This window comes from Pithys albifrons, chromosome 6 (assembly GCF_047495875.1).
Source record: "Pithys albifrons albifrons isolate INPA30051 chromosome 6, PitAlb_v1, whole genome shotgun sequence".
Lineage (NCBI taxonomy): Eukaryota > Metazoa > Chordata > Aves > Passeriformes > Thamnophilidae > Pithys > Pithys albifrons.
Window position 1 is genome coordinate 61,894,301 of NC_092463.1, and position 13,217 is coordinate 61,907,517.

At 55.2% G+C, this 13,217-nt stretch overlaps 1 protein-coding gene and 1 long non-coding RNA gene across 2 annotated transcripts; one reads left to right on the top strand and one right to left on the bottom strand.

The window, feature by feature from the left end:
• Window positions 1–36: 36 nt before the first annotated feature.
• Window positions 37–1,902, bottom strand: LOC139673750 (uncharacterized). Its single transcript, XR_011698191.1, has 2 exons — window positions 1,756–1,902; window positions 37–259 (listed from the first exon to the last, which is right to left on the bottom strand). It is a non-coding gene; the product is annotated as an uncharacterized lncRNA (long non-coding RNA).
• A 1,251-nt stretch (window positions 1,903–3,153) lies between these two features.
• Window positions 3,154–11,937, top strand: PGGHG (protein-glucosylgalactosylhydroxylysine glucosidase). The gene is made up of 14 exons (XM_071559561.1): window positions 3,154–3,570; window positions 4,380–4,641; window positions 5,138–5,348; window positions 5,971–6,406; window positions 6,632–6,751; window positions 6,904–7,035; window positions 7,336–7,447; window positions 7,864–7,936; window positions 8,381–8,517; window positions 8,859–8,992; window positions 9,251–9,346; window positions 9,499–9,596; window positions 10,899–11,110; window positions 11,203–11,937. Exons 2-14 carry the CDS (start codon window positions 4,395–4,397, stop codon window positions 11,265–11,267), a joined length of 2,073 nt encoding a protein of 690 aa, XP_071415662.1. The 5' UTR covers window positions 3,154–3,570; window positions 4,380–4,394; the 3' UTR covers window positions 11,268–11,937.
• Window positions 11,938–13,217: the final 1,280 nt, after the last annotated feature.

Consider the following 13,217-nt stretch of genomic DNA (forward strand, 5'->3'; position numbering starts at 1 on the left):
AGACACACAGGTGGATGAAGCAAACCCAGGGAGCCATTGTGCTCAATGCAAATGTGAATTTTAATGAGTAGGCTTGGGGGGTTCCATCCCAGCAAAACTCTCTCCAGGAGCTCTTCTCTCAGGATTCTTTGAGCAGGGAACAGGCCACTCCTGCTGCTCCTCACTCTGGTCTGCTCTTGTAGTGATGCAAGTTGGCCAGGACCCAGGCTGAGGGCAGCATGAACGAGGTGAACATGATGGCGAAGGCGATGGTCTGCTCCTGAGGGGGAGAAGGAACAGGAATCAGTGGGATAGCTGGGCTGTGGGGTGGGCTCCTGGGTTGGCTGTGCTGTGGTGTGTGTGTGGCCCCATGGATGGATGTTTCATGGTGCAGGGGCCTCCTGGGATGGCTGTGTCATGGTCACCATGTGGGAGGCTCCCAGGATGGCTGTGATACAGTGGTGGGACTGCTGAGATGGCTGTGCCATGGCTTGTGGAGGGCTCCTGGGATGGCTGTGCCATGGTCACCATGTGGGAGGCTCCCAGGATGGCTGTGATACAGTGGTGGGACTGCTGAGATGGCTGTGCCATGGCTTGTGGAGGGCTCCTGGGATGGCTGTGCCATGGTCACCATGTGGGAGGCTCCCAGGATGGCTGTGATACAGTGGTGGGACTGCTGAGATGGCTGTGCCATGGCTTGTGGAGGGCTCCTGGGATGGCTGTGCCATGGTCACCATGTGGGAGGCTCCCAGGATGGCTCTGCAGTGTGGGGCTCCCAGATGGCTGTGCTGGTGCCATCCAACACCATGGACCCAGCACCATTCTCTGCTCTTTCCAGCCCCATGGCTCTGGGAGGGACCTGCTGTTTGGGAAGCACGGCTGTTCCCCCTGGCAATGGATGGAGCTGGCGCTCTCCAGGCTTGTTTTCATCACTCCATGTTTCTCTGCTGTGATATTCCCTGGGAAACTGGAGCAGTGCATGACCTTGAGGGCTCTGGCTGGGGCCTGCAGTGTTTCCAGAGGGTAGCTGTGGCTGACTTTCAGATGACTTTGGGATGGAAATTGCAGCCAGCAGGAGCCCTGTGTTTCTGTGGCGCACTGGGACAGCGTTAACCCCCTGCACTGACACCTTTCTTTGATTTCTTTGGCTGCTAAAAGCATCTCCAGCCTCGTGCAGTGCTTCGTTGCAGACTTTGGAGAGGCAGGAGGGGAAAACCTCCCAAACAAGAGGTGGAGGGGGAACCAGTCAGAATTTTGGTGAAAAGCTCCTTTTTTTTCAAACTCATTTCACCCAGCCTGGGATGGTTTGGGGGGACCCTCCCCAGACAGGGGGTGTTGGAGGGACCTACAGGCTCTGCGGTGCCAGCAGCCCCTGTCCTTGTCCACGGGGACACTGCCTTGGGGGTGAGTGTCCCGGTATGGGGGCACAGGTCCCAGATCTGTCCCTGAGGGACCACCAGTGTCTGCTGTCCCTTGGCTTCACCTCCCTGAGGGACATCCTGGGCTGCAGGGGCCCCTCAGCATGTGCCACAAACCCCAAAGGTTAAGAACAGAGCTGAAAGGATAAAATCCAACAGAAGCAGGAGCCTGAGGGCTTGGGGAGCAGGGAGTGGACCCCTGTGGGGGTGTGGGCTGGAGCCTGGGGGCACCTTCCTCCTTTGCTTCCTCCTCCCCTTTTGCTTCCACCCCCATCAAAAATAATTTATCCCCAGTGCAGGGGGTTTGGGCCCCTCCAACCAGGGTGTCCCCACTTTTTCAGCCCCCCAGGGTACTCACAGCAGCAGAGAGCGGGTGCTCAGGGGGCTGGGACTTGAGCTGGGCGCGGGGGGCACGAGGGATCCGCAGTGCGGCCGCCAGGAGCTGGGAGCCCCTCTGGAAGGCCCTCATGGCGCTGTCAGGGCGATGCCACTGCTCCTGGCTCTGCAGCTGCCCAGCTTGTCACTGTCACTTCTGCCACCGCCCTCCCCCCGCCACCTCTTGGCACAGGATCTGCCGCGCTCTGAGGGCACAGGGCAGAACACCCTTGGAAAGATTTTCCCAAATTGTTCTCTGCTTAATTTTGCTTCCCTTAATTGTTTTGGTTTTTTTCTCCTCGGCAGCACCCAACTGCTCAAGGCTCTGAGGCCAAAAATTGTCCCCAGCCAGAATGGGGGGACACTGTGATGCTCTGCTGGAGGGCAGAGACCTCCTCTTGCTTTGGAGCAGACCTTTTCTTTTGGAGCTGAACTCCTCTTCTGTGGGCTTTTTTAGCTTTGTAACACTCAAGACACTATTCTGTGAGAAAGGACTTTCTGGAAAATACTATTTTCATATTTCTCTAATAATGGGAAGGAAGCTGTGCCAGTGGGATCAGCTGTGGAGGGAATGCCTCATCCCTGGGTGCCAGCACTTGCTGGAGAGGGATCCAATGCCCCAGAGCCGTCATGGATGCCCAGCCACGCTCCAGGGGATGAGTATTCCTGTCCCTGCCACTGACTCAGCCCATGCCAGGACCAGCTGCTGGTTGTGAGAAACAAATAAAAGGCCAAATGAATCCTGCTGGGTCATGGTTGGGATTAGATCCTGGAATACAAAAGGGGTAGAACTGGGACCAGGTATTACTGCTCTGGCTCTGCCCTTTGCTGCTCATCAGGGTCTCCTCAGGCCATCCCTGGGGTATTGGCAGACACAGGATTGACCCAGCCAGGCTCCATGAGGGATTTACAGAGGAGGACAGATGTGTGTAATGCCAATCTGGTAAGTGCTGGATTGATTAATAAAATAATCCCTGTGAGCACAAGGGCAGAGAGGCTGGTGGGGCCATTCCTGGATGCCTGACCCACCAGGACAGGACCAGCTGGGTGGAGCTTGGAGCCAGCCACCTGGGCTTGTGGAAGGTGTCCCTGCCCATGGAATGAGAGGGCCTTTAAGGTCCTTTCCAACCCAAACCATTCTGGGGTTCTGTGGCTGTGGATCTTTCTGCTATGGCCCCAGAGTGTGGGGCAGCTCAGCTGGGGAATCACAGACATTTTCTTGTCCCCTCTTTGGGAATAAGTCAGTGAAATACTGCTCCAGCTGATAGGGATGTCAGGGAATAGGGCTGGATGCCAGCAGCACCACTGAGTGCAGGAAGCTTGGATGGGGGCTTACTGGCACAGGGCTGTGCCTGGAAAAGCTGTGGAGGGATGGCAGGAAGGAAGCTGGGAATAGTGTGCCAAAGCCAAAGTCCAGATCTGTTCTCTGTGAAAACAGGTGAGAAGGGTCAGAGAGTGGTTGGAGACACAGGATGGTCATGGTGTGTGGCTGTGGGGGGTGTGCTGCTCCCCCCAGCTCTGCTGCGGTTCTCAGGCAGCTTTTGGATGATAAATCATCTGAGTTGGTTTTCCTCTTTCGGCCCCTCCTTCTCAGGGCAGCCCCGGAACCTCCACACTCCGGCTGAGCTCAGCTGGGCAAATACCTGCGTGTTGAGGTTTATTTTTCAAACTTTTTTTTTTTTAAGGGGGGAAAAAAGCAATTTCCTTCCTTCTCCCTCTGTTGGGTAACTTCCGTCCTTCCCTGGAACAGCCTCTCTGTGCCTGCACAGCCAGGGCTCAGCTCAGCCCCGGACCGAAGGCAAGACCCACCTCCTTGCTTCCACACCCTTGGGTCTGGGTTGGGATTTTTAAATTTCTTGAAGGCAGGATGTTCTTCCCAGTTCAGTCTTAGTGAGGAAACTGATCAGAGCCTGAGAGTTCCTGCATCTGGCTGCTGTAAGGGAGAGATTTTGGGGCCCTTTCTGCCTCCATGTCACCCTGGCTGGATTTCCAGCTCTGCTCGGAGTCTCTCAGAGCCTCATTCCATCATTCCTTTGTTATTCCAGTGGCTGGCATTGCTGCAACTCCCTTTTGTTAGGTGCTGTTTACACGTGTCTATATCTGTAGATATCTTCAGTCTATAATTATATATATATTTATACATGACACATAAATGTATATATATATCAATGAAATGAAAGCTTTGCCCCAGGATGCTAAGCTGGAGTTGCAGGAGTGAGGGGGAGCAGAGAGGTGCAGAGCTGGGAAAGAGGGAAGCTCAGGAGCCCCAGAGTGTTTCAGTGTCATGGAACACCACCTCAGAAGAAGAGGAGGGCAGAAGAGGAAGGTGGCATCACGGAGAGGGCATCAGTATGGAAAGAGGTGGGAGGCTGAGGAGTCATGAAGCCCATGAGCCTGTGGGGTCTGGGGGAGCTGCAGGAGACACTGGGATGGGGTGAAGGGGTTGAGGGGAAGCTGGGACGGAGGAAAACCACTGGGATTGATCAGAGGGGACAGTAAAAGGGATGGAGATGGCAGGTGAGCAGCACCTTTGTGATGGACAGCGTGTGCTGGGGAGGAGCAGCAGTTTGTCCCCTCAACCCCTGTCCTGGCTGTGCCGCTCTGCAGGTGGCGTTGGCAGCGATGGCCGAGGGGGACCCCGCGGTGTTCACGGCCATGGCCCTGCCTGCAGACCCGCGGCTGCTGCCCACGGTGACCAACGCGTACCTGGGCACCCGCGTGTTCCGCGACATCCTCCACGTCAGCGGCGTGTACAGCGGGGCCGCGGGGGACACGCACCGTGCCGACCTCCCCAGCCCCCTCAATGTGCGCATGGCGGTGCCCGGGATGGACAACCTGGCTGAGACCTTCACTCTGAACACCCGCACAGGTGAGCTGGGAGCGAGGAAGGATGTCCCCATCCCACTTCTTCAGTGCAGACCTTCCCCTCAGGCTCCTTCCCTCTGGGTACTGGGCACCCTGTTCCAGAGGTTAAATTCTTTCTGCCCTCGTTGCCTCTTCCAAACAGTCTTCTTATTCTCTGTTTGCCTCAGGGTGTTGTTCTTCTGGAACAACTGGAAAATTCCCCTTTTGTATAGTAAGTTTCATTCATAAGCCCCTTTCACATAAAAGTAATGTAACAATAAAATAAGTTATTTTCAGGCTATAGTTCAATCTCTGTTGGGGACAAATCATGAAGCCTGGGAAAAAGTTTAATGGCACAAACCACCCCTCAGTAGCTTGGCCAGGGTCAGTGTCAGCAGTGCTGTCTGATCAACATCTGGACCTGGGAAAGGCCAGTAGGAACCAGTAGATAGGGAAGAGGTGGGAATCTGGGGCAGAACACCAGAACCTGGGGGTGCCAAAGGCTCTCACCGTGCTTACAGGGACCTTCAGCCACACAATTCAGTCCGCTGGTTACATGGCCACCCAGCAGCTCTATGCCCACCACTCCCTAGTCCACCTGATGGCCTTCAGCATCACCATCCGGCGCTTGGATCACTCCACACAACCCATCGCCATCCAGCTCCAGACCTCATTCGTGCCGCAGAGCCAGGACCTGGATCTGATCCCAGGACCAGACTTCCAGGGAGCACAGTGAGTGTGGGGGATGGGGGTCCCTCCCCTGAGCCCACCCCCCTATGCTGTGGCACACTCCCCACTCTCTCTTGGGAACTGAACTCCAGATGTAGGGCTGGAGCTGGGCTAGAATGGTGAGTGGTGTGGGGCTGGAATGGTGTGTGGTGTGGAGGTTTCTGCACTCCTCTTCTTCCGGGCAGGTGTATAAAAAAACCCTGAAATTAAGCATAGAAACATTTTTATTAGATGCAACTCCAGAATTATCTCTTATGCTGACGTGTAAGAGCAACAAAGGCCCCAGGTGTTAGATGTGATTCCAAAGAGGTGAGACTGGGGAAGATGGGGAGTTTGGAGGAGATGACCTTTAGAAATGGATTTCTAGGACTGGAGACTATTGGTTGTGGCTTCACACTGACAGAGGGCAGGATTAGATGGGATTTTAGGAAGAAAATTTTCCCTATGAGGGTGGTGAGGCCCTGGCAGATGTTGCTCAGGGAAGCTGTGGCTGACCCATCCCTGGAAGTGTCCAATGCCATGTTGTGTGGGCCTTGAAGCAACCTGGATTGGTGGGAAAGTGTCCCTGCCCATGGCTGGGGTGGGACCAGGTGGGCTTTAAGGTGCCTTCCAACCTTTCCCACAGCTACATCTACGGGCAGACGCTGGTTCCCGAGGTGGAGGGGGGACCCCGTCCCACAGTTCACATGCTCTGGACCCCCATCCCACCCTCCCTGACGCTGGATGGGGAGGAGGAGGAGCGATCCTGGGAGTTCCTGATGGCTGTGGCTGAGAGTGAGGAGGAGGCAAAGCGGAGCTACAGCGAGGGGCTGTCCCTGATGGCCGCGGGGTCCCTGTACTGCTCCCACACCTGTGCGTGGGCTGTGATGCGCCAGGGCTGCTCCGTGGAGCTGGATGGACCCCTGGCCCTGCAGCAGGCCCTCCACGGCTGCCTTTACTACCTGCTGAGTGCCATCCCACCCCGGGACAGCCCAGGAGTCCTCTTCCATGGCATCAGCCCCGGTGGCTTGTCCAACGGTACCCGGGGTGAGGACTACTGGGGACACATCTTCTGGGACCAGGTGGGTAGGGCCCATGCTGGCTTGTGACCTGGGGACGTGGCACAGTGGCTGGGATGGAGAAGATGCCATCCTTCCATTGGGGTGGAAAGGACTATCCTTTAATAGGGATGGAGAAGACTCCATCCCTCCAGTGGGATGGAATAGTCTCCATTCTTCCATTGAGGGGTGAAGCTGGCAGGAGTCTCCAGGTGCCTCACCAGCCAATCCCACCACCTTGCCTTGCAGGACACCTGGATTTTCCCAAACATCCTGGTGTTTTATCCTAAAGCTGCCCGAGCCATCCTGGAGTACCGGATCCGCATGCTGGAAGGAGCCATGTGCAACGCACAGGAACAAGGCTACAAGGTGGGGCAGAGACACTGGACTGAGGGGATGGCACCAGCCCCTGTCCCCATGAGGACACTGGACTTTATCCCGGGTTTTATCCTGTGGCTGTTTCAGTGGAGGGGCTGGGGAGAGCAGCTCAAGGTGATGTGCTCAGAGTTGTCTTCTGGTAGGGTGCAAAATTCCCATGGGAGAGTGCAGCCACTGGCCGGGAAGTCTGCCCTGAGGAGATCTATGGAGCCCAAGAAATCCACATCACTGGGGACGTCCTGATGGCCTTTGAGCAGTATTACTGCACCACACAGGTAAAGGGAATTTGTACCACCTGATGGCCTGGTGGCAGGGCCCACAGGACACCTGGTGACTGTCACTGTCCTCTCTCAGAGGAGTTCTGCTCTGTCTGCTCTGCAGGTTCCCTCCCTCAGCCCTGCCTGCTCTGTCCTTGCTCCTGTGGGCATCCTAGTATCCTGTTGGCTCAATCCAGGCCAGTTTTCTGACTTTTTATCCTGCTCCCTCCATCTCCTCAGAGCTTCTGTCCATCCTCCTGCTGACTTTGGGTCTGGCAGAGTCTTCCTTGTGCCTGTCTTTGGCTTTGGCTCCCCCAGGACCAGAAGCTGTTCCAGGAGGATGGGGGCTGGGAGCTGGTGGAAGCCGTGGCTCAGTACTGGTGCAGCAGGATGGTGTGGAGTGAGGATGAGCAGCTCTACCACATCAGAGGTACCTGTGCCATGGGAAGGCAGTGAAAAGCAGAGATTTGGAGCCACCTGGTCTAGTGGAAGGTGACCCTGCCCATGGCAGGCCATGGAACTGGATGAGCTTTAAGGTCCCTCCCAACCCAAACCATCCTGGTATTCCATGAGTTGAAAGTCCCCTTGCTTATGAAGTGAAGGTACCTCACTATGAGGAACCTACACCCACCAGCCAAAATTGTAAACCTGGTTTTTCATCCTTCACCACCAGCACCATGGATGTTCTTTAGTGAGCATCCCACTGAGACTGTGTGGGATCCTGCCAGAGGCAGCACCTCTGCATGGGCAGGCAGGAGGGTCCCTTTCCTCCAGTCATGTTCTTGAGGAGGGACCTGGGACCCCCGTCTGTGCTAAGGTGCACAGTGTCCCCTCCTGTCCCCCCAGGTGTCATGCCCCCCGATGAGTATCACTGCCAGGTCGATAACTCTGCCTACACCAACGCCGTGGCGCGGCGCAGGTAATGCGTGGAATGTCTCCTGGCTCTCTTCTCTTACACTCTGCAGGGACTGGGGGCAGTGGGGCTCTCGAGGGGATGCTTCTTCCCTCTCCCTCACACCCCTCTCCCTGTTACCCCTCCGAAGTGAGAGGAGGAAGTAGGTGGTGCCACGGCCACTCCTCCAAACGTTCAGGTGCCCACGTGAGGCTGAGAGGCATCTCCCTTTACAGCTGGGCTTCTCTCTCTGTATTCCATGAGATGTTTGTGCAATTAGCAGTGGGAGACACCCACAGCTGGAGGAATGGACTCCTGACTCTCGTATGAAAGCTATTACCCTTGGCTCAATCTCTGAACCCTGTTCTTCCACAGCAGCTTCTTCTGCAGTTTAGTCATATCCTTCTGTCCCCTCTCTCCTCTCATTTTCACCCATCCCTGACATAAAACTTTGTTCCTCCTTTTTTCCAGCTTAAACTTTGCTGCTGAAGTCGCTCGGCACCTGCTGCTCCCAGTGCCAGAGGAGTGGGAGGACTGTGCCAGCAAACTCAAAGTGCCCTTTGATGCAGAGAGAAAATATCACCCTGAGTACGATGGCTACAGCCCAGGTGAGTGGGGAGGCAGTGGCAGCCCTTGGAGGCAGCCCTGGATCACACTTTTAATCCTGGAAGGAACAGGACTCTGGCTGGTTCACACTTGAGAATGGCCAAGGAAGAGCCCCTGCTGCTTCCCAGTGCATGGCAGTACAAAGAGCCAGACTTGGAAGCGGTTTTCCTACCTCTCTGGATTGTTTCTCATTAGTGGGCTGAAAAAGTTAGGAAACCTGGGAGCATAGTAGGAAGAGATTTACGTGGGTGACAAGGCTGCTACAACTCCCTCAGTGACAGTCAGGTGTATCCATCAGTCTGTTGTTCCTGGCTGGTGCCCACAGTCTGACCCCTCTCCCCAGGTGAGCCAGTGAAACAAGCCGACGTGGTCCTGCTTGGGTTCCCACTGATGCATCCCATGAGTGCTGAGGTCCGGAGGAATGACCTGGAGATGTATGAACCTGTCACAGACCTGGCTGGGCCAGCCATGACCTGGGTAAGGAATGGGCAGAGCCCAGGGGGGATTCAGCCAGGGAGGCTTTTTCCCATCTAGGGGGGATGTTTCCATACAGGGCAGTTGCTTCCAGGCCCATCAGGCAGGATTCATAAGACCTGGTTTAGAGTCCAAGGGAGGGTGGACAGTGCAGAGCTGGGGATGTGTGCTGGGATTGTTCATCCTGGATCGGAATGGTGGCAGTGCTGCTCTGCTGTCCTGTCACCAGCAGCAGTGACAGACCCTTTCCCTCTCCTGCAGAGCATGTTTGCTGTGGGCTGGCTGGAGCTGAAGGAGGTGCAGCGAGCCCAGAGTCAACTGCTCAAGTGCTTCAACAACATCACAGAACCCTTCAAAGTGAGCAGTAGGGCTGCAAATCCCCCTGGTTTGTGTCTCACCTGCTCCCAAGCAGGTGACACCCCAGATGTGTGATGGGGATTCAAACCCACAAAACTGCCCAAAGTGTCCCCAGCCAACTCTTGAGTTGTTTCTTTCTTGTGCTGGAGCAGGTCTGGTCAGAGAACTCAGATGGATCGGGAGCTGTGAACTTCCTGACAGGGATGGGTGGATTCCTGCAAGCCATCCTCTTTGGCTACACAGGGTTCAGGTGAGACTCATTCTGGGTCATGTTTGGGAAACAAAATGCCATTCCCTAAGCCTGTTCTCTGGCTCAGCTGCAGCATCATCCTGTCTCCTTTGGATATGGTGAGCAAATACCTTCTGCAGCCCCTCTGTGGCCCCCTGGGCACACGTGGGTCTGAGTGCCTCTGTGGAGGGAAGTGCTGAGCAGGCATCGCCTCAGCTTTAAAATATCTCAGAAAAACATGGAGCTCTTCATATAATTTCAGAGTTGTGTCTCATATCTGGTGGTTTCCACCCTGGAGCCATTGCCTTTTGAGCCTATTCTTGGTTTAATTGAGGCTGGATCAAGCCTTTTGATTCCCAGTGAAAAATCCTAGCACTAACTATGTGTTTTTACTCCATGTGTGTGGCCAGAGGTGCTGGAAAACCCACCAGTTCCTTGGTGGAGCTGGGTGTGAGCTGCTGTATTCCCAGCTGGAAACCTCAGCCTTGGCTTTGGCCAGGCTGGGAGGTCTCCAGGCACCAGGGGTGTGTTGAGTCAGGCCCCTCTTGGGACAGGCTCAAGCCATGGGCTTTGGGGCTCTGGCCAAATTTCCAAAGATTGGGATGACACTGTGCAGCCCTTGGGAACGTGCTCCTGCCTTTCCTGTTGTAGGGCATTGATCCTCCCTGTGCTGGGGCTCTCCAGTCCCTCAAGCCCTCTCCAGTCCCTCAAGCCCTCTCCAGTCCCTCGAGCCCTCTCAACATTCTGGAGTAGATGGTCAAGAGCTCTTGTGTGCCAGGATTTGTGTCAGAGACAACGGTGACCGTTGTTTTTCCTCACCCAGAGCCAACACCCACACAGGGTGTTTGGCTTTGGACCAGGGATGGAGGAAGAGTCAGGCTGTTTGCTCCATTATCTCTGGAGAAGGAGAATGAACAGCTGTGCTTCCAGCCCTCCAAATCGTGGGAGTGGGAGCTGAGGTGGGCGCCTGGAATTGAGCTGCCCCAGAAGAAAAAAAAATCACATTATTTTTCTCTTTTTTTTTTTTTTAATTAAAAAAATATAATCCAACCTTAAGGAAAACCCAGGCCCCAGTGGTGCAACTGGAGGGGGACAAGAGTGTCTTTGGGTGCTGGGCTGTGAAATCACAGCCCCAGGAGCTCCTCACCAGGTGCTCCATGATTGTGTTCAGGATTTGCCCAGAGATCTTTGGATGCACCAAGGACTCCTTCAGACACCTCTGTGGTGCACGAGGTGGCAATGCCTGGAGAGGTGGCCATACCCCAGAGCTGGTTCCTTTGTGGCTCCCACTGTTCCCACCCTGACATGCTGCTGCCTTTGCAGGATCATGAGGTCCAGCCTCCACTTCAATCCTGCCTTTCCCCGCGACATCACCAAGCTCAAAGTCTCCAGTATCTCTTACTTGGGCAACAAACTGGATTTCACTATCACCAGGGAGGAGACCAGGATAGAAGTGACTGGGACCTCCCAGGACCCTCCAGCATCTCCCCTGGAAGCAGTGCTGGAGTCAGGGCAGTGCTTTCCCCTGTGGGAAGGTATGGCAGCTCCACCTGGCTCTGCTTCCTGAAATAAAGAATTGGGGAAGAAACCATTCTCATATCTCACATAAGGGTTTCTTTTCTTACAGGGCAAAGCGTTTCCTTCCCCACAGAGCCTGGCTGGATCCAGAGGTCACCCACCAGGACCAACTAAGCCTTGGCTGATCCAGGTTTTGCCCACTGGAGTGGCAGATCCAGGATGTCAGTGGAGGGGGGAGGTAATGGTGGGCAGAGGAGGGGGTCCCAGGCTGTGCCATGAGCCATTTGCCCCCCAAATCTGACTGTTCCACCTGTCCTTGTGTTCCTGGGACAAGGTGGTAGCCACAGAGCTGTGACCATGGCTGGGAGTCAACATGTCTGTTCTGGGGACACCGAGCCCCCAACTCCCCTTCACACACCTCCACTGTCTCTCACTCAGCACAGGAGACAAAATCAAGCCTGAAAATGACCATTTCAAATGAGTTTTCTAAACACTCAGCAGTTTATGCTGTTGACATCTGTGTTTGTAAGGAAGCCCCTTCCCAGATGGACCTGTGACCTGACTCCAGCTCATCCAGCATGTCCTGCCTGGTCCTTACCTTCCCCTGACCTTGGTCTGTAAGCTTGAAGAGCTGTGGAGGCTCAGCCTCTGCTGCTTCACCAGATGAGTGGTGTTTTGGTACTAACATTAGTCCAAAATATGCAGGCAAAAGCCTTGTAGCTCCACATGGGCAGCCCAGAGTTCCTTTCCTATTGAGTTATTAGGAGTGTAACATCTCTACTGTGTTTTTAAACCCCTCTTCTCCATTATTCCCTCTCTTTTCTAGCAGCTTTGGAGTTAGATCCTTTCTAAACTGGTGTCTGAAGGGCTGCAGGAAGCCTGGACATCAGTGACCCATAATATTATCATGTCAGATGGTGACATGGGCAGTGTTTTTCTAGGCATGAGCAGCCTCGGGGAGAGCAAAATGCTGCTGTGGGTTTGCTCAGAGCATTTTTTCGTGTCCCAGAAACCCCAAGGAAGGGCTGTGCCTGCACAGGGTGGGAACGGTACCCACAGCTCCCACCCCTGGGCCCCATTGCGTCCTCCCTCCCTCATCCTCCCTGTTCCCGGGGCTCAGTGCGGAGCAGCCCTGGGTTGGAAGCAGGGAATGCCGAAGGCGTTCGCTGCCCCCTGGGGTCTGTCCTCGCCAAACCAGCCCCAGGAATCTCGGCCGAGTTTATATAAAGCCCCGCGGCCGCTCCCTGTCCCGTGGCATGAGGAAATTCTTAGGGCAGGAGCAGGGACTCTCCAGCCGTGTAATTACTCCGGCTCTGCTCCAGCTCTGTCAGAGCCACCAGCCCCTAATTAGCTGCAGCTTTTGGCAGGACAAAAGGACGTGCAGTCCCCTTGCTCCAGTACCAGTTCCAAGCGCTGCACAAGTTGGGGTTTGGATGGGACTGGGATAAAGCCCCACACTGAGCCAGGTCTATTTGGCACTAAAAGGGGTTTATCCTCAAAACAGGGATCGTTGTAGTCCCGTTTAGCTAAAATGAGCCAGCTCCAGCCCAGGAAGGGACAGCAGGGAGCAGTGGGGCTGCAGCCCGTGCTCACCCCCCTGTCCTGCCTAGGGACCTGCTGGAGTTGTCTGTGTTGCTGCAGTGAGTTCCCAGGTCTCCCCCTGGGAGGGATGACACCCCATTTGCTTCACGGGACCAAGTTGCTTCTCTGCTTCCTCCCCTCCTCGGTCATGGGGGTCCCAGTGGCTGTGGGGATTGCGGCATCTCCTGCCTCCAAGGAGCCTGGTCAGAGCCAAAAATCCATATTTATGTTCTCCTCCCTTTGGCATCTCCCTGCTTCCCCTCCTCCCTCACCCCCACCAAAGCAGAAACTCACGCTGTGTAAAACATTTAATGATTTAAATAGTGACCACAGAAGCTGGAGAAAGACTAAACTTCACATGGGGTAGTGGGAGATAAAAAAACACAGGATAAACGAAAATAACTGATCTGCCCCCAGAGCGTGGCAGGGAGCGGGGTCTGGCCAGGCAGGCAGGGGTTGCTGTGGTGGGGGAGAAGACCCTGGGGCTGACCCCCAACCCGGCCACACAGTGCCCGGTGGGCATCAGAGCTGGTGGCCGTGGCC

Excerpts from the sequence above, each read along its gene's own strand:
- PGGHG (XM_071559561.1), top strand. The coding sequence starts at position 4,395 with ATGGCCGAGGGGGACCCCGCGGTGTTCACGGCCATGGCCCTGCCTGCA. Across the intron at positions 6,407-6,631 it reads GACACATCTTCTGGGACCAG|GACACCTGGATTTTCCCAAA; the intron begins GTGGGTAGGGCC and ends CTTGCCTTGCAG. Across the intron at positions 6,752-6,903 it reads CACAGGAACAAGGCTACAAG|GGTGCAAAATTCCCATGGGA; the intron begins GTGGGGCAGAGA and ends GTCTTCTGGTAG.